Source organism: Conger conger, chromosome 1 (genome assembly GCF_963514075.1).
Source record: "Conger conger chromosome 1, fConCon1.1, whole genome shotgun sequence".
Taxonomy (NCBI): Eukaryota; Metazoa; Chordata; class Actinopteri; order Anguilliformes; family Congridae; genus Conger; species Conger conger.
The window spans coordinates 55,888,086-55,908,107 of NC_083760.1; the positions used below are offsets into that span (position 1 = coordinate 55,888,086).

A 20,022-nucleotide genomic window follows, 5' to 3' on the forward strand; every position below is an offset into this window, starting at 1 on the left:
AGTTGTTGTTGTTGTTATTATTGTCAAAAACAGCATTACTTATCATTCTTCATATGCCTTCAGTGCCTTTGGTTGCAGTTGATTATCTATTATTTTTTTAATAATGGTCAATTGTCTTTTTTCAAGTTGTGCCAGCATTGTCTTTATTAAATGGACAAAATCCACTAAAATATGTGATCAACTCCTACAAAAAATCCTACATAGAAATCTGTGAGAAAATATTTTTTAGACAATGACGTGCAAATTTAAAGTGGGAGCAGGTCGGTATGGATATGTTACCAGGCAAGAACCATCAACTGTCTTGACGAAAATAAATTTAAGCAATACTTCGGACGTCAAAATGATTTTGTGCATTTCAATTACGCAAGATGTTCAGTGTTAAATCAACTCTCATAGATAACATGTTACTCGGAATGAGTACAATACATTCGATCTCTGTTGGACCCCCGGAGAGCTGAAGTAACACAAATTATATTACTGTACTGTACTTGTGTTGGGTATGCTGTCTCAAACGACCACTGAAAGAGCGTTGTTCCAGCTGTCCCAGCCGAATAGATTATGAAAAGAGTAAATACCATTTCCCAAGAATGACAAAACACCGTCAGACATTCCAGATCAAGTTTATGGGGCCAAATTCGAAGCAAAGATGTCTTCTGTCCGCCATCTGAACACAGAGTAGGGGAACAATCAGAGAAAAAACGGAACCCTCTCTCCGTTTGATATTTAATCTGTCTGCAAATTAAAGCCACTTGTTTTAACCCCACCCCAAAGCATTCACACATATAGAAAGGAATATAACCTTTCCTACAAGGTTAAGCTGTAGCCTGAAATGCCATGGAGACCTCATCCATTTCACATTTTGGAGGAAATTCAAGGAAGTGGATTTTAAACATGGAACAACCATAGGAGCTGTCAAATTTCCTGCTTTTGACATGGGCATTTATATGTTTGACCTTTGTTGAACCAGTTTTCCTTGTTTGATGGTGACGGCAAGTTTGGTCCTGGGGCACTACAAAATTTGGTCTGTAGACTGTAATACAGCTGTTAAACAAGAATAATTCTGACAAGTAGAATGACTTCCAGTAAAAGGTGAAACTACAGGAACATACCACATTATTTTCTAATTTCGGGACAATATTACTAATGTGTACCAATGTCCCATTTGTGCACAGATCTAATGTGTTTCTACTCAAATACCCTGGCTAGATCATACTGCATTAGACTGGTATTTAAATCACATACATATCTGTGACTGCACAGCAGGTATATGCTGCTCACATTCATCTTTCTCCTTTCAAAATAAACCTATGAAATGAACCATGAAGTGGAGTAGCCAGCAGTGGGTGTCACCGCAGCTGCTAGTTTTGATGTCCAGAAAATGACATCAGCCCTTGTCAAGGGCAATGCAACAGGTTCAGCCTTTTTCAGACCTGTAAACTGTTAATCTGCAATTAAAGAGTTTTGAAACTTCTACATGTGTGTTGCAGGATTTTCCTAAGCAAGGAAATTGTTGTTATATAAACCATTTCAGAGCAATCAACATCAACACACACACTAACAGTAAGGTTAACAGATTTTATCCTTTACATAAAATCTGTGTTTCTGGGACATATGTAAGCATTGAACCTATGACTCCTCACATGCACTTCCAGAGATGTGAGTGGAAAGTATAATAGATATATATATTCACCAGTGAGTACATAAAAACTTAGGTTAAACCTTCTGTAACTATGTATACATGGGATGGGGCAATTTAAATTTGGCATGATGAATTAGCTAAACAACTTGCCTTGACTTTCACATGAAGGTGAAAAAAAATTAAGTGACATTTCTGAAAATTATGGGAAATATAATTAACGTAATTCTATAATTGTCCCAGTTGGTAATGTAACAACATCCAACACTAATTCTCAAATTCATAACCTCCTGAGACTCTGCATCCAGGACATTAACTTTTAGCTTCCCTGACCTCTGTGCAGTATTTCTTTTACATAAGGGGCATTCAATTAAAATGAAATGAAAATACATACGTTTATATTTTTAGTTGTCTAAGACAAAAAATGTAAAATACTTAAACTTTTTTTTTTGCTCCTGGGTCTCAGTAGGCTAAGTTGTATTGGAGAGGGAATGGGCAGCTAACTTTGTGTTAGCCACTGGACTATGACCAACCACTGGACTACGATGACTGTTTGAGGACCACTGTCATGCTAATGTCAGTGGCACATCTGGGACAGCCCTAATACAGTGGAAGGGCTTGTGAGAAATCAACAGTGAATGGTTGACTCTTGAGATTTCTTCAAACTACTTTGTACTGGCAGACCACACATTGAAGCCTGGCAGAGTATCAGAAACTAGATGAATTGCCTGTAGAATTGACCATTTAAATTTTGTAATTGGGTTGCATGACCACTGCCAAACATGAGGTGCCGGGTGGTTCACTTGAGGTCAGGAAAATGTATTTATGAAGGGATAATTGCAGACCTAGATCCAGTCACTGCACAGCCAGCAACATTTTAACTGTGTTTAATCCTTGAAATGTAAATATGTGGCTCATTAGTATTTGACAACTATGTGGGGAAACTAAATAATTTCAAATTAAAAAGAAAATATAGATTTTTTTCTAAATTCTTGAATTTTGTCACTTAAAAGGAAAGCAGTCAACATGCAACACAACACTTTGATAATTAGACATGCCTTCAGTTTTGTTGTAGTAGTAATTCCTTTTTGCCTTTTTAACTAAACCTGTTTGTCATGTGCAATTATTTTAATCAATATACTGCAGACTGAACATATTAGTTCTTTCCCATTGTAAACGCACAGGAGGTATCAGGCAAACACGCAATCAGGACATTCTTTAGTAGCTTTTGAAGATGTAATTTATAGCTTTGGCTGTCCCTAAATTTCATTTTAAAAGCAAGTAGCATAAAATGTGCATTATTTTGACAGGTATCATATCATATTTTAATCTTGCCTGGAGCATGTGCCAATAGACAAACTATCCTGTCCTCTTTGCTTATGTGTGTGATTCATAGACCATTAAGCCTGTATTGCAGTCTTCAACAATGTTTCGACATAGAGGCTAATACATTATATATAGCCTACTATAAAAAAAAGAATAAGATGTTCTAAATTACAGTTGATTGACTCGTTGGGTCACGTTTGCGATTTGAAGGTACGATGAATCGGGGTTCATGTACGATTTGGGTCGCATCTTTCTGAAATTGATTGGAGCTCACCCGCGCGGTCGTCTTGACACTCTCTTGTGGTCAGGCCACAAAATATCAGCGAGGTGGTTTAGCATACACAGCATGCCCACAGAGCGTAGTAGTAATAGGAAATGACATCAGCATCAATACCGGAAGTAGTTAGATGCGGAAGAGGTCGTCATGATGATGGTGGAAGGGTTGACTTGTCGCTGTTTATGTTTGGAAATTAGGGAATGAATCAATGCGGAATACAAGACACGACTCAGAATTGCACTAATCAAGTAAGAATGGGATGCAGGTTATGTGCACAGCACTTGGTTGCATTTTGGATTTTTATTTGGTTAGTTTTTCATCTCGTTAGAAGTTGAGTTCACAAGTGCTAGCTACCTAACAGCGAGATAGCTCGTTTATTAAACATACCAGTAGTTACAATAACTATATATTCCAGTATGTTCTTCATTTCGTATACATAATGGGTAGCTATGATCATCATGAATAAACAAATTGGTTGTCAACAGTTATTGTTTTATCTCTTGTTTATTATTGATAAAGAGGTCCCTTTCGCTGCTATTCACAGCTAGGAAAAAAGTTCCAGCTGTTACCCACAAGTCAAAGCAATGCTATCTTGCTAATTTTCGTATGGATTTGTCGTAACGTTAGCAAGCTGCTGTCTTGCTGGTGACAGGTATGACAGGTTCTTCAAGCTGATGGCGAACGTGCGGACGTTTTCAATGTCTTGTTGTTTGCTACTTGTCGGCATTTTTCAACTCAACGCTACTGCTGCATAGCTAGCTTTCTACATCTTGCAATAAATTACTATTCTTAGCATGACAGCCCAGTCAGCTAGCTATAACGTCTCGCATGCAATCAGGTAGCGTGTCAGGTCGAAACTGTGCAAAGCACTTTATAGTTGGGAAATGTTTAGTTGTCAGAAAAAACAGTAGGTAGCAATGTAGAATGGATTATAGTATTAGTTAACACGCATGGCAGAGTAATTAGTGTCTTTATCACAAAACAAAGTTGTCATATTATACATCTTACTGGAAACCTATATTGAACGTTTCATGAAGAATAGTGTTATTATTTCCACTTGTAAACGAGATACTTGCTTATTATTATGCGATATTAGGCACCCAATAAATTAAGGTTTTCAGTCATATTCAGAGAGAAGATGTTTTGTTGGAGTCTATCCAAGTAAAATTCACATTCCTCAAACAATACCCATCCTTCTTTTTTGCAGTTGAATATGATTGATGTCATAATCTATAAGCATTCTAACATGATTACTGTTAATGTGATCCTCTATTTCTTGTCTTTGACAGCACTGAGGGTGTTCGATATGTTGGAGTCTTACGTCACTCCCTTGTTGATGAGCTATGTGAATCGCTACATTAAGAACCTGAAGCCCTCAGACCTGCAGCTGTCTCTGTGGGGAGGAGATGTGGTCCTCAGCAAGCTGGACCTGAAGCTGGATGTCCTGGAACAGGTACCGCTTGTCTCCACCACACTTGTTTGTGACTAAAAGTGCACTTAGCTATTCACATGAAAATTAAGCTGTCTCTAGAAATATGATATAAATCTCCAATTTGATGGCATTTTAATATCTGCAGTGTCATACAATTTATAAGTGCACTTAGCTATTTTCATAGAAATTAATCTAAATAAGATTAAAATCTCCCATTTGAACTTCATTTTGCAGAGTCTGCAAATGAGTCATATAATTGATACAGTTGTATAGAATGTTAAACATGACACATTTCTTCAAATTTTAAAGCAAGATTACTTTTTATTTAAAATTTTAACAGTTTCTAAATATAAAAAAAGGCCCTGTGCAAAAGCCCTGTCAGTTTGTAACTCCTACTATGGCAACTGTAACCACATTTAAACACTTCCTGTAGCCAGCTAAGAGTTTTTCAATTCTCGATTTTGGAATTTTTCTCCATTCTTCCTGGCAGAACCCCTTCGGCCTTCTTGCATGTACGGTATGTTTGAGATCTCTCCACAAATATTCAATAATATTAAGGTCTGGGGACTGTGGTGGCCCTTCCAAAACCTTCATTCGTCTTTCCTGAAGGTACTTCATGGTTGATTTCGAAGTATGCTTTGGATCATTGACTTGCTGGAATACTCAACATTTCTTCAACCTCAATGTCTGTACTGACCTTCGGACATTAGCCTCTAGAATTTCTTGATATTTGGTGGAATCCATTCTTCCTTCCACTCGCACAATATTTCCTGTGCCCCCAGCTGCCACACAAACCCAAAGCACAATGGATCCAGTTGGCGAGGTGTTCTTCTCTACAAAGGCTTTTTCCTCCAAACATACCTTCTTTGGTGGAGGCAAAAAAGTTCAATTTTGGTTTTGTCAGTATGAAACACATTGTTCCAAAAGGCTTCGGGCTTCTCAATGTTTCCTTTTGTGAGTTCTCGCTGGGCCATTCTATCTGAAAGCTCTTCCAGACCTTGCCTTGACTTCGACTGTTCCATTTATCTTACATATTCTAATAATGTTTCTGACAGTGGAAATAGGTAGTTTGATATGTTGAGAGAGTTTTTGTAGCCTTCTCCTTTGTGGAAATTAGCCATCTTCATTCTGAAATCTTTAGAGAAACCCATGGTACCAGACTGAACAGCCACTGCAGTTGGATACTTTAGAAGGCATGGAGTTACTTAAGTTCAGTCCTGAAATTATACTCACTTGACTCACTCAGCCCCAAGGAGTGCAGGAAGGTCTCATAGTTAACCATTTAGACTACAGGTTTGCTCTCGTTCACATACAGATTGATTGTAACAGCTATTTAAACCAGGGGTGCCCACATTTTTGCACCCCACTGTAATTAGTTTTGCTTTTTATTGTGTAATGTAGGACTGTTATTCCAATGTAAAGCAGAAGTCTGGATAGATTTTTTTCCATGTTGAATCTGGAAGTCATGCATCCATAGATATGTACATATGCCTGAAGCTGGGATATTGCAGAAATATTTGTATGCAATGACTTTGAGGATGTCTGCATGATGCTGTAGTGCCCTGTCATTTGTACTGCCTGAACCTTGAATTTCACCATGTAGTGTTTCAATTCGCTGAAACCCTGACTCACATCAGTGTTAAAAATATAAACTGCAGTCTGGGGTTGGTTTGATTTGTCAAACCACTCTCCGTGTATTTGGATTGCTGGATTGTCTTGGAAGACTGGTCCAGTTTGCTGTGTTTTTTGGTACAGTTTGATTGTGCTTGTATAATCTGTAAAGGTTTAGGCTGCCATGCACTTGGAGTGTTTCTTCTTTCTACAGAGATTGTGCCATTCCAAAATAGCAGACAGAAAACAATACCTAACAGGCAATGTGATTAACATTTTTATGAAAGGCAGCTTATGTAAATGACACTGGGAATGTACTGTTCTTTTCAAGTGTAATGCTCTATTTAAAGGCTGACAGCATGTGTCTTTTTGGTAGTCCCTGTATTGAATTTGGCCCCAATGTCTAATCTGTAGAGAAATAATTTGAAATCATCCTTTAAGTGAAATTGTGTGATCTCTGCGACTGGCATGTGGAAATCCATGATGGCTCTTCCTCCATTACATTGAGCTAATTATTAGCCTTTGGCTGGAAATGAGATTGAAGCAAGCAACTGTAATAATATACCTTTTATTGAACCCCATGGGGTAATTTGGCCTCTGCATTTGACCCATCCTAGTTATTAGGAGCAGAGGGCAGCCACAGTGCACGGCCCGGGGAGCAATGTGGGGTTAAGGGCCTTGCTCAAGGGCCCAACGGCTGTGTGAATCATTTATTGTGGCTAGACCGGGATTGGAACCACCAACGTTGTGGCTCCAGTCATGTACCTTAACCGCTATGCTACAAGCTGCCCCCGCCGCACTGTATGATTCCATGGGATAATTTTTAGCTCAAGAACAGATACTGATGCTTAACATGTACACTCATTCTACATTAATAAGTCTTTGTATTCCCTTTATGATAACACAAGGTGGGTGGTTTGAAGAACTCCTTTCCTTTTTGATCTGTACCGTGGCAGGCAAATTAATATGGCAGACGTGATTTTTATTTTTACAATCTCCTTATTGTTTTGCCTAATTTCTGTCTGGGGAAGGTGTCTGTCTTTACTGGTATGTGTGGTACTAGTTTTTTGTGCCTTTTCCACCATGAGAGTGAAGTGAAGTTGGACTGGCTTTTGACGAAAGGTTGTGCTGTTTCTCCCCACCCATAGGAGCTGAAGCTGCCTTTCACCTTCCTCAGTGGCCACATCCATGAGCTGCGCATCCACGTGCCATGGACCAAACTGGGCTCAGAGGCTGTGGTCATCACCATCAACACCATGGAGTGCATCTTAAAGCTGAAGGATGGAGCTCAGGTCAGTGTTTTCATCTTCTCACCCAGCAAAGAACCTTACGGCACTATTATAACCTGACCAATTCCAAACCTCTGGTGGTATTGGTTCATTTCTTCTTCTGGTGATCTTGTGGGTTGGGGCAGAGATTCAAACCAAGGCAACCAGTGACACTTGGCAAAACTTGCCACCAGTGCACCAGCTTCGCAATATTTGTCTCGCCTACCTTGACATTCTAGAGATAAGATTGTTTGTGGTCCAGTGAAGAGTTTTGATATTTTGTGGCAGTCTTGCTGTCTGACAGTAATTGTGTTGACCCCATGAATATGTGGCAAAAAGCTAAGTTACGTATTCCCCCAATGGGCATTCAGCCTGATGATGCGTCTTTTAGCCAACATTGAAGTCCTCCAGCTGAGCTATGCAGCTTAACCACGCATCCCCCTAATGCTGAAATCTCAAAATATAGACTCTCCAAGAAAAGAAAAGAAGAACATTTAACAAAGAATTAATAACAGCAGTGGTGTCGCCATTCTTATTTCACTCCAACGTTCTGACCCAAGAGGGTTCAGAAGTTGTTAATTTGACATTGCTTAGTAACGCTCTTTCTGATCGTGCTTCTCGGTGCTTCTCGACGAACCCGGACTAATAGCGATCCAAAAATAAAAGCAAACAAAGGGGCGAGAGACCAAAAGTAAATAAATCACGGCCGCTTTGGAGGAGGATGATGTCATGCCCGCACGCCGCGCCTCGTATTTTGAGCCACGTTTTCAAACGCTGGCGGAGAGAGAAGAAGACAGACGCTGGCGTTGGCTTTAAAGGAGCCTTCAACAAAGAGCACATTTGGGGACCTCTGGATGAAAGGGTGTCGTCATTCACGCTACCAGAATTAAACATTTGCAAATGCTCTTTTAATTCCTTTGGTAAAATGAGGCCTTTATGTGAACCAGACAGGCTTTGGTACGAGGCCAAGATCAGAAATGTATTAACCGTTTATTAAACTGTTGATATGTACGTATTGAAAGGATGGTGTATTTGTAGTCAGTCTTAATATTTTTCTGTTCCCATGACAGTCGTGTTAGTCATGTCTGAGTGTATTTTCTAGTTTAATGCGGTTATGATAAAATTGTGCTTGAAATAGAACAGTAGTATCTTGCTTGAAAGACAAACTTAACATCAGATAAATGCAAGAATTGAGCAGTACAGTAGATCACGTTTTAAATGACAAGTCCTTTTACTCTTAAAAAGATGGCTAGTTGGCAAAAAGTGTTGATTTCACACTGGAAAAAACATATTCTTATGGTGAGGGACTCGTTGGTTGGCATATAATTTATTTATGCAAACATTTATCAGTTTATCATATCATCAGATTTGTAATATTGCTGTGTGAATGGCTTTGCTCCGGACTGATGGCATTTTTTATGGCGGGATTGACCTTTTTAGTTGTGGGTCTACAAGAGTTTGGGAATGCCCTGCTGTCTGTCTCCCTTAGGTGGAGCTATGGACAGTTATGCACTGCTCTCTGGTACTGCCAGCAGCAGTTGGCAGAAGTATAATCAGCATTTTATGCCAGACAAGATGGTCCTGCTCGCACGCTGGAACCCAGCATTTTAACAGAATGAAACACCCAGCTGCCAAATAGTGAATTTTAATGCACATTTGAACAAATTTGAATGAAGATGACCCACAACCCTGCAGATTTTGTCAAACAGCTCTTGTGTGAATTAAAGAGTTCAACTTTAACGAGGGTATAAATGTGCATTCTCGCCACATTTAGTGATCTGGCAGAGGACTTGTGTGTGCCTCTCTGCTTCCTTTCATGAACTCAGACCCTGCAGAAGGAGGAGTAATGTGTCTGTGGCTTTGCATCTCTGAAATAAAGTGTTTTCATTAAACTTTTGGAAACCAAAATATTTTAATCACATTTGTTGGAAAGTGAATTTACAGGCCAGTACTGGAAACAAATTATTTTTCCATTTTGGGGCAAATTATTTTTCATGTTTTTGATGTGTGGGTCCCCGGTCCGGATGGTGTTTTATGGACGGTTGTTGTGGTATTTTCCTTGATGTTTCAAGTGATGTACATGCTGCACCCTGGTCAGTTATGCAGTTTGGGGTTAATGTGCTAAACTCCCATTTTCTTGGCTTTAAAGAATGTCTGCAACAGATTGCTCTGCCTAAGGTATGCAGAGTCATGTGGAAAGTTGGAGCAGATGTGATGGATGTTGAATCCTTAATATATTTTTCAGGTGAGGCCTTTGCACTAATGACACCAGACATGAAATTCATGTTGGAAGGCTGCCTGGAAGTTGAGATGACCGTTAGATGACCAAAAGTCATACTGTCCATCAGTTTGTTTCAATGCACGAGAGCTACTGTAGTTTTAACATCCAGATTAACACTGTCAGAACAGCTTGCTTCTCTTCTTTTCAGTGTGCCGTCATCTCTGCATAGCATCCTAAATAATGTCATAATTAACAGTAGTGTTGGTGAGGGCCGGAGGGTTATATATGTTACACAGTTCTTGGCAGCATATTCCCCCACACCCAAAATAAACCAACTCTTTCAGCCCCAGGGTCACCAGTCTGACGCAAGTCTAGAGGCAGTTTTATTTTGGTAACTGCCATTCTCCTGGCTGTGCTACAGGGGGGATTTAATCCAGGCTTTAGTTAGATAAGTGTTGATGGTTTGTTGGGCCCCATGACACTACCAGCACAGGTTTCAATGCCTGTGTGATTATATCAGGCACGCTACATGTTAATTTAGAGGTTGCGCCATCCTTCTTGGCACATGTTGGTATAGCCTTCACTTGTCTGTCTGTAGAAAGAAGAGACTATTAACTCCAGCTGAGCACGTGACTCCAGAAAGCAAGCGTCTGCCATCTATCAGTGGGACGACGTCGACGCATCTACCGAGACCTACAATCTGAAAGCGATTACGGGAAGATAAATATGTATATTATTTTATTTAGGTTGGATTTGAAATATTTTCGTAATGGGAAATGAGGTACGAAGGACATTTTTGGGAGATTTATTTTCGCAGAAGAGCCTGGGCTTACCTGTGCCACCCATGCAGTCGCCGAATTCAAAGGCAGCCGTGTTGCAGGAAGGTGGACGTTTCAAGGCCAGATGTCCCATAAGAAACACATTTCAAGAGAAGTCAATTACAGCTAATTATACAGACTGCCGCATTAGATGTGTAACACATGATCCCTCCGAGGCCAGGGCTAATGGTAAATATCGTACCACGCTGGTGGCTACCGCTGGAACGATCACATTTCCGCCATTATGGAAATCCAAAGTTGTTTTTCTGCTCAGGTCCGTGCAACTTTTTGAGACCAGAAGGCTCCAGCGTGACGTACGCTCACGTGCTCTGAAAACAAGTATTTGTTACAGATGTTTTCTCGAATTCTCGGGTCGAGAAAGGATTTTTTGGAAGATTGCGGATGACATTTGGACAAATTATTTGATGGTATGCGCACCCCGGGAGACAAGGTCTGGAGCGCTGCCAGACTCCCCAACAGAAGCTCCGGTCGGTGGAATTCAAACGAGCGGCTCTGGCCTCTCGCTATCTGACAGGGAGGTAGCAAGTCTCGGCTGTCCTGCCACTCTGACATCCAAGAATGCCAAACGGGCAGTCTTCTCATTTGATTAAGAAAACCTGCATGTCATAAGTTATATTTATGTTTTCTTAAAAGGTATTAAACTACTTTACATCAAAGGTTGTCACTGACTTCAGAAATCTTCAGTGTAGGGTAAATCCTACCAGTCATTTGTTCTGTGATAGCACTTTTCTTTTAAATTGAGGAGGGATAAATGATCCTGTAAATGTGTCTTATTTGTCCTCATTACAGCCTGTCAAGGAGATTTTCAAGGGCAATGAAGGGATTCATCAAGGAATGGAAACACAATATAAACATTAAAATAGTTTAATATACATAAATCTAATTTCAGCTTTTAACCTTCAAGTTTCTGTCATTTCTTTTGTCAAACTTATAAGGCGGTTAAGCCTGAACTTTGTGCACTCAAACCCAAACGTTACCAAAATTTAATCTTGAAAGGCTTACAAATAGTATTTTCAGATAACCTTCAGTGCACTTCAAAATCAAATGCTGAAATGGTGTGAAGATCATTTTAATGTCTTTACAGGAAAGTATATTTTAATTTAGAAGGTTGTATTTATGGTGCATTAGATCTTCATTGACACAGGGACTCTCATTTCAATTGCTGTTGTTATAGGTTCTTTCCCTTTTATTTTAAAACATTACTAAATACCTTTAGTTTATAATTAATCTCAGGGAACTCTAACCAGCATGGAAATGATAACGTAATTAACACAATGTGCAGTTATTATTTGAAGAACCTGAAATTCTGCCCTGAAAAAACATCCGCAGAACTGAAAGTTCAGCAAGGGCCCTGTAATTTAAGAGACGTTTTTTGAGAGCGTTCTCATCGTACTAATTCCTCTTCAGGATTAGGATATTGGAATCTCTTTAGTGCCCATCGGCAGGGAACCAAGAATGCAATTTTAGCTCCCAGCAAAACTGGAAATAGTTCCACTTATAGTTGCACTTGGAGATTACAGCTCCTGCTGACAGAGTAATTACCTAAAATGATATATAATGAGGACTTTTTCAGCTTAGATATTTGTGAAAAATGTGCTCAGATGTTACACATTAATTTTGCGTATTCTTTCAAAGTGCACCATCCTATTTCTGCACTGCTTCAGAATATTTAATTTCCTGTCATTCTTATTAATGATTTGCTGCCATTTGCCTTTGAAGTTCGCAAGGCTGTGAACGTTCATACTTTCAACCTGGGGTTTGCAGTTTGTTGAGATGCAGGTTCTCTTATTTTAAGTTTAGTCTTATGAACATTCCATAAGTTGCATAAAATAAAACCATGTGGTTGTAATCTTCTTTTAATTCGGGCCTCAAATCTTTCTACGGAGGGCCATTTCCAGTCCTGGGGGGCTGTGGGCTAGTATTGTCGAGCCGCTGCTTGTGATAGGTTTGACGTGAATAGGAAGTCCAGGAGTAAATGGGGTTTTTGGTTGGACTAACCCCATCGCCTGAGGTCTGGCTTTTCGCGCACCCGATCCAGAAAACGGATTTCGATTCGTAATTAAGGGACATCCTTCACGTCACGTCCGTACGGGGACCTGAGGGGCCTCACCTCCTGCCTGACCTCGAGCTCGGTGCCCTCGCTGCGTCGGGGTGATCCGTCTGCGAGCGAACTCTTCCAAACCGCGTTCTACAAAGCCGACTCATACTGCAGCGCTACGTCAGAGACCACACACGCCTCACATCAGATACTCTCATCTGCACCCTTCTTAAAAAAAGAACACTTGGAACGGTCCGAGGAATTAGGGAAGGCCTTGAATTTGGCACAGCTTAGCAGGCTAACTGTCATCGCGATTTCTACGCCGTTCTCCGCAAACCGCGGGTATTAATAGCTCCTAACGAGAACCCCCCCCCCCCCAGCCTGCTTCGTTTCTCTGATGAGAGCGTGTGCAGCATTTGGAGTTACCGTCACAAGCTTTGCAAAGGCCAGGTTACTTTTGCTTTTTCCTTTTTTAGTGGGGACATATTGGGGTTACCAGAAAGGGGGGTGGGCGGTTTTCTAACAGTTTTCTAAAATAAATATTTTTTTGTTTTTCATGAGGTGGGGGGGGGGGTGGATCTCCATAATTAGTACTGTATTATTTTGTGATGTAGGCTTCAAGCCTTGGACAGGGGAACGCATTCCGCTCCTACGCACACAACCTCCACTTTGCCATATTTATGTATGCTCTGAGAAGTGGTTGACGGCCGTGTTCCGTAGCGCAGCGCACAACCAGGTCGTTTACTGTACCAACACCAGGCCTCTATAAAACTTGAAAAGGCGTCTAGCCCACATCAGTTCACTGTCATCTGTATTCTAGCGTAACACTTTCTAGAGTTAAATTGCTTTAAAAAAACAAAATTAGACTTGGGGGTAAGGAAAAAAATAAAAAAATAAAAGCCCTCATCTGTTCTCTAGACTTGTGGTGTCTGTAAAATTCCTTGGCTATATTTAGCTGGTTGTTGCGCTGAAACGGTACCAGGGCTCCCCGGTCTGCTGTGTTAAAGAGATAATTGCTAACATCGATGGAGCAGAGCGGTGTGAGGACATCCTAATTTCTCAGGACAACCACCAATGAGCCCTGAGGAAAGACTCGGGGTCCTGAAGACAAAACAGGGCCGGAAATGGATATAACAGATACTGCTGCAGCTATATATAACAACGTAACTGTCACAGCTACATGGTAAATGTAGCGTGTTTTCCAGCAACTGGGCCTACACAAAACACTTAACAATTAATGCCTCTCATTCACCCTTTCACACACTTGCTCACCAGTAGAGAAAGGCTGCCAAGCAAGGCGCCAACCAGCTCGTCGGGAGCAATTTGGGGTTATGCGTCTTGCTCAAGGACACGTCAACACTTCTGCCCAGAGGGCCTGGGATCGAACCGGGAACTCTCTGATTGCCAGGCGACCGCTCTACCTCCTGGGCTGTAGTTATATACACTATAACTATAACCGCCATGAATAATTCAGGCGCAGGTTTTTATTTGATGAAACCAGATAGGGGTCTGTATGGAGGTCACTCTGTTTTGGACAGGATATGCGGCAGGACGGGACTTTGGCTGCTCCTGATGTGGATGATCTGATTGGAGCAGTGTTCTGTAATGAGTAGGGGGAGGGGCCTTCAACTCTTGTGTTGGTTTGGCCTCCATTCAGCGACCACTTTTTTTATAGTTTCCTTGCAGACTATTTTTAGTTCCCCCGCAACCTTACGCGGTATAATAGCGTTATTTTGGTGAAATAAAATATCCTTTCTCTATTAAACTGTTAACCATGCCCCTGTACCACAAAGATTTTATTTTATGTATTTATTTTTTAATGTTCTTGCTTTGGCAAACACAGGTATTTTTTTTTTTTACTAATGGCAGTATAGTATACAGTATAGTATATAGTATACACTAGTGATACAGTACAGTTTACTTTCTCTGCTCTTCTGCCAATTGAAGATGGTAATTTGGTCTTTTAAAATCTGATTTCTGATTCCTGTTGTAAGGATAACCTTTTTGTTTGTTGTGAGTTCCTGTAGGAATGTCTACTCTACTCTCAGTGAGGTCTGGTCTGCCAGCAGTGTCAGCAGTGCTCGTGTTTCTGGGTACATGGAAAAAAAAAAAAAGAAACTGGACCCTGACCCTCGAGCTCGTTCCTTGTTTGGAGATAAAACCGTAAGGAAAGAACGGAACACTGAAAAGAAAACAGCCCTTGGAAGTTTGTAATCAGATAATCTCAGACCAACGCTGTCCGGAAATCTTCACTTTGATTCCCCCGGCTCAGGGAGAGCGAATGGCTTACGGAGATTGGCTCGTAAATCCGCACGATCAGCGCCACGCCGCGTACGCCGCGTACGCGTCTGCCCGTCTGCGCGTCACCCATCTCCTCCTGAGCTTCAAGCGCGAATCGCCACCCCGCACCCCCCCCACCCCCCCTTCACCCCCGTTCCAGAAACATTTCTCCTGTTCACAGAGCACGTGCTATCCGCCGGAGGCTGGAGAAAGCAGGCCATTGTTAGCAAGGACTCAGACAATCCCAGTATGTTTCTAATATCAGGAATGGCATTGAAATGCACTCCACTGTGATTCTGTTCCCCTCAGGCTCAGTGTCTGAGAATTTCGCCTCGCGTTACCGCTGACCGGAGCCTCTTGGCTCGCTCTGTGACGTCTCGATGCCGTTTAAGTTAAAAGTTTTTCTGCTTGTTTTTAGGATTTTGGAGGATAAACGGCTTCTCACAGAAAGAGAAGGTGGAATAAGGGTTGGGGAACGGAACGTGTCGTCATGCGGTGAAACGAACGAGGACTGAAGGAACAGCGGTGGGAAAAGAGAGCTATATGAGCGAGGGATGAGGGGAGGAAGGTGTATCCGCGTTAAGGAGCGGTGTGAAACGGCAGCGCCGCAGGAGGGGGGGCGGACATCCCAGATGCGGGGTGTTTACATTGGGCCCGACTGGGTCGGCCTGTCAGAAACACCCCAGTGCCCCCCCTCCGGACTCTCTCTCCCCTGCCAGCCAGCTTTTGTGTCATCACACCTCTCCCCCCACTCGCTCCTGAGACCTACTCCTTTCATTCCCCAAACCTGACACACGCAGGCTTGTATATTTATACAGGCAGTCCCTCAAAGTGCTGAGAAGTTATTGCTCCTTAAAGCCCAGGTTTCAGTTTGAGTTGCTGGCTTCTCCCGTTTACGGGTTTTGTTTGTTTGTCGTGTAGCCTAATCTGCACTGCGTCTCATTCCGTGAGTTAGCTTCGGGTTTTAGCGTTTTAGCGTTTTAGTGCGGGCAAATGCTCTGCCCTTCTCAGCAGGCATTAGGTTGATAACGTGCTGTTTGATTATGGAAGCTGTTGGCTGGCAGAATCCAGGTGGGCTGTAAGAGTACCTGTTTATTTCTGTTAGTCAGCGGTTAGAAGCAGTGAGGTCTGCAGGCTGCTGTTCTGGCTCACATCTGTAAGTCTTTTTGGTGTTAAACTATAGGGACTAATTGGCTAACCTTTCCCTGTTTTTGGTCTCTGCTTTTCAGGTCCAACAATAATCAATAAACCATCTCAACATAAGCTGACCGTGGGGGGTCCTCATTTTATTTTTCATAAGTGATTTTAGTGAAAGCACCAACTGTGAATCAGGCACTGGTAAAATAAGTATGTGAAATGTGTTAGCACTTCAGACACCGGGAAAATACCTCTGAATTCTGATACCTTATACTCCATCTAATATTTACAATAAAATCATTCTTTGAGTCTTTGAATTTCTAACATTTTGTTTCAAATTGTCAGGCATCCGCAGAATGCATGTTCAAATTTTACTGTGATTGATAAGGTTTTCAAGATTGAAAGTACTGCAAATATCCATTTGACCCAGGCCTGCAGTGTATCTATTTGTCAGTGTTATTTTTATTTAAACAACAATTATTTTTGGACATTTTAATTGCGTTATGCAGAGAACCGCCTATTCCTATTTTTATCCTGGCTCAAATTTAGTTGTTTTTAGCATGAGAACCCAGCCAAGGTTGATGACCTCAGGGGGTCAGCCAGGCGTTGTTTTGTTTAGGGTCAGTGTCCATGTGCTGGGATGCTGCTCTGTCAGCCCCGGTGTCAGCTTTGCACCGTCTCCGCTGAGCCAAGTGCTGCACACACAGCTGCACGAGCGTGTCTCTTCCTCTTTCGTCCCAGCGCAGACAAAGCTGGACTCGGGCCTCCATTCTCCCCCGCTGCCTTCGTCTTGTGTAACCCCGAACAGTCCAGACCACTGTGCAGTGATCCAGCAGGCCTTAAAGGAAGACTTCTTCCCCTGGTCTTACTCCGGTGACTCACTCTCGGTTTCCCCAAAGTGCATTCCTGCCAGTAGCAGCTGGGAGCTGAGGTTGTTCCGCGCTTCTGTCAGTTCCGCGCTCACAGGAAGTGTGCGGAGCGGATTAATCCCCTGGTCTTCCTGTGTGCACTGAGTCAGGCCGTGATCAATACGTACCGGAACGCTGTTCTCGCTGGAGGTCCCCAGCTGCGCCGCGAACAGGATGCGTTCCTCTTATCTTCTGCTAACCATTGTCCGTACCGTTAGCGGTGCTCTCTGCTGGGGTGCCGTTGTCACAGAAACGAGAGCAGAACTACTTGCTCGAAGCTTTGATATGTTACAGAAAAGCTTTTAAGTGTAGCACAGTAAGCGAGCATTCTTGATTTTGGTGAAATATTTGTGATTAATGTTGCTGTGCTATTAAATCGGCGTGGGAACGTGTGCCTGTGTGGCTCGACATTAAACGAAAATGTGGGTGGTCCGTTTTCCACTTGTGCGGGTGCAGATGCTCCAAGACCCTCAACCCACAACACAATAATTCTGACAGTGTAATACAGTCGATATACCCGATAAAGAGAAGACCATTTGAAGTTCTGGTACTGAAAGTGTAATTGGAATGTGATGAAACATTTGAGCAGACCAAAAGAACTTCACACAGCTAGGCATCGGTAATGTGCCCTTGTACAGTACATCACTTGTGCAGAATTCACACGTGATCTGTAACTGAATCACCGGCTAACTGCGTGCCTTATTTTGTTTTAGCATTTTTAAGTATGTTTTGGGAAAGCTCTGTATTCGTTCAAACACTTTGTGATGATTATAACAATTACACAAAGAACTAATTGCAGTAGAAGGATTTGCATGTAAAATATAGATTACTCGTAGCGGTTTATTTGGGTTTTGGGCCGTTTAGTTTGTTGTCTTTGTTTGGCGGCTGAGTTTGAATGAAACGGCACACCCAGCGCACACGGACTGTGTGTCCGCACCGAACAGCGCTCTGTGATCTGGGCTTGAGAAAGGAAGAATGTAGTTTGAATAATTGCTCAACATGTCACTCTTCATGCAGGGGAGAAAAAAGGATTTTGAAGGCATATGGTTAGCCCGAAAAATAATAAACAATGCGTGTCTCGAGAAGTGTATCGCCCACTTGACACAGACCACATTGCTTCTTAAAATGACCAACATGATAAGAATTTACATGTGTTATAATTATCTTGTAATTGCTTAAATCTTTTGCAAAACGTGGGAGACAGTTATAATTTCCAGCTGGGGGGTTGTGGGTTAGGGGTGGGTGGGGGTTCTCCGCTTTGTTGTATTGTTGAGAGCAACATTGGGGGGAAGTGTGTTGGCTCTGGGCCCACATGAGACCTTGTGGTGCATATATGGAATATAAGTCATGTTAAAATAATTAAAGAGTTATGAATTATTGTTGCAAGCTCGAGCTGTGCATTTCCGTGTTGCTACAAGAAGTTGCTACAGGTGCTCGGTGGTTAACACCAGACACGATAACGTTCCTGATCCTCAAAGAGAGTGTGGAGGCGCACCCTGAACCCAGCACTTTTCAGAGTTCTCTGCCGTGTGAGGTCTCAGGGTGCGCTTCCTGTTATCTTCTGAGCCATCTAAGAAGGCTTAGAGATGTCAAGACTGCTAAGGTGGAGGAGCAGGTGCAGGAGTGTGCGGGTTGATGGAATGATTGATGGGTGGGGTGGAGTCAGCAGTTTTCATGCTGTTGGTCTGACCCAAATATGTTTTGGTAAACATTGGAAAGTCTAGAAAACTATTCCCCTTCACGCTTTGCCTCTTTCAACATCGATGGTGTGGATGCGGTGGACAGAGAACAGAAGTCTGAGCTCTTTATGAAGCACTGAATTCAATTTAAGAACTTTATCTTTGGCACAACCTTGCCCTCCTGCTTGTCCCAACCATCACCTTCCTTCTCATCCAGTGACATATCTTCCCTACCCCATTGCATAGCTGTCACTGAGGCTCAGTTTAGAAAGGAATTGTCTAGTCTGAACCCCAGGAAGCCAGCAGGGCAAGATGACCTGGACCCCTTTTTCCTTAAAATGGCTGCCTCTGTTATGGCAGGACCCCTGTCTCACATTTCACCCTTTCTTTCCTCTCAGCCAATACCTCTGTCCTAGAAATGTGCCACATGTCATCCTTTGTTTGAAGGTGGGGATCAGGCTGACCCAAACTGTTATAGACCCATTTCAATTCTGCAATATGTATTCAAAAAACTTGTATTCATGTATTAGAAAAACTTGTCAACAAACAACTGATTATTATTTATTTTTAATGTCATGGGATTTTGTCTGGCGTGTAATCTGGTTTTCATTCTTGTCATAGCTATGTCACTGCAGCTCTCCCACTTTTCAATTATATCATCAATGCGCTTGAGCTGAAGCAATACTGTGCAGCGATTTCCATTGATTGTACAAAACCTTTGGTACTGTTGACCTCTATGGCAGATTAAGTGTAAGAGTATTGGTGTGGCTGAGCAGTCATTGTCCTGCTTCATTCACTACTGATCTGGCAGAACCAGAGCTGTTCTCAAAGCCAATACCAGTCACAAAGGGAGTGCCCCAGGGATCAGTCCTGGGCCCCCCACGATTCTCCATTTACCTCAGCAACATTTCCAGAGTAGCTGGTAGGGCCCATCTGTACGCTGATGACAAAACACTATTTGCAGTAGGCCTTTCCTCCCAATCTGTACTTGACAATCTTCAGGACAGTTTCACTTTACCTTTACCAACACTTTAAATGAACCAAGGTCATTTGGTTTGGGAAACGTCCTCAGAGGAACAGATATCAAGACAGTCATGTCCTATAAATACTGGGGTATTTGGCTTCATATCACCTCATCCTTCGTGCACCACATTTCTAAGATGCAGACAAAAATAAAATCCAGACTATGTTGCAATCACTCATCGTTCACTTCATTTGCCAAATTACTCTCATCCAGCTGACCATTCTGCCAATACTAGTTTGGTGATGTCATTTTTAAATCACAGCCTAAGGTTGCACTTGTGTGTGTTGCACTGTGATGTGCTCTACCATTTTTCCATCAGGTTTGCTGTGTGACCCTTACAGAACAC

General features: G+C 42.1%; 1 protein-coding gene across 3 annotated transcripts in view; it reads left to right on the forward strand.

The window, feature by feature from the left end:
• The first annotated feature begins 3,363 nt into the window (after positions 1 to 3,363).
• LOC133126743 (intermembrane lipid transfer protein VPS13B-like) overlaps positions 3,364 to 20,022 on the forward strand; it is a 303,636-nt gene continuing 286,977 nt past the window's right edge. For 2 of the 3 annotated variants that reach the window (XM_061239080.1, XM_061239095.1), the window contains exons 1-3: positions 3,364 to 3,487; positions 4,529 to 4,692; positions 7,431 to 7,574. In XM_061239080.1, coding sequence (XP_061095064.1) covers positions 4,546 to 4,692; positions 7,431 to 7,574 — 291 coding nt within the window. In that variant the 5' untranslated portion in view covers positions 3,364 to 3,487; positions 4,529 to 4,545. Of the gene's footprint in view, positions 3,488 to 4,528; positions 4,693 to 5,161; positions 5,189 to 7,430; positions 7,575 to 20,022 lie in introns of all 3 variants that reach the window. The other variant, XM_061239088.1, reaches the window with a different exon arrangement.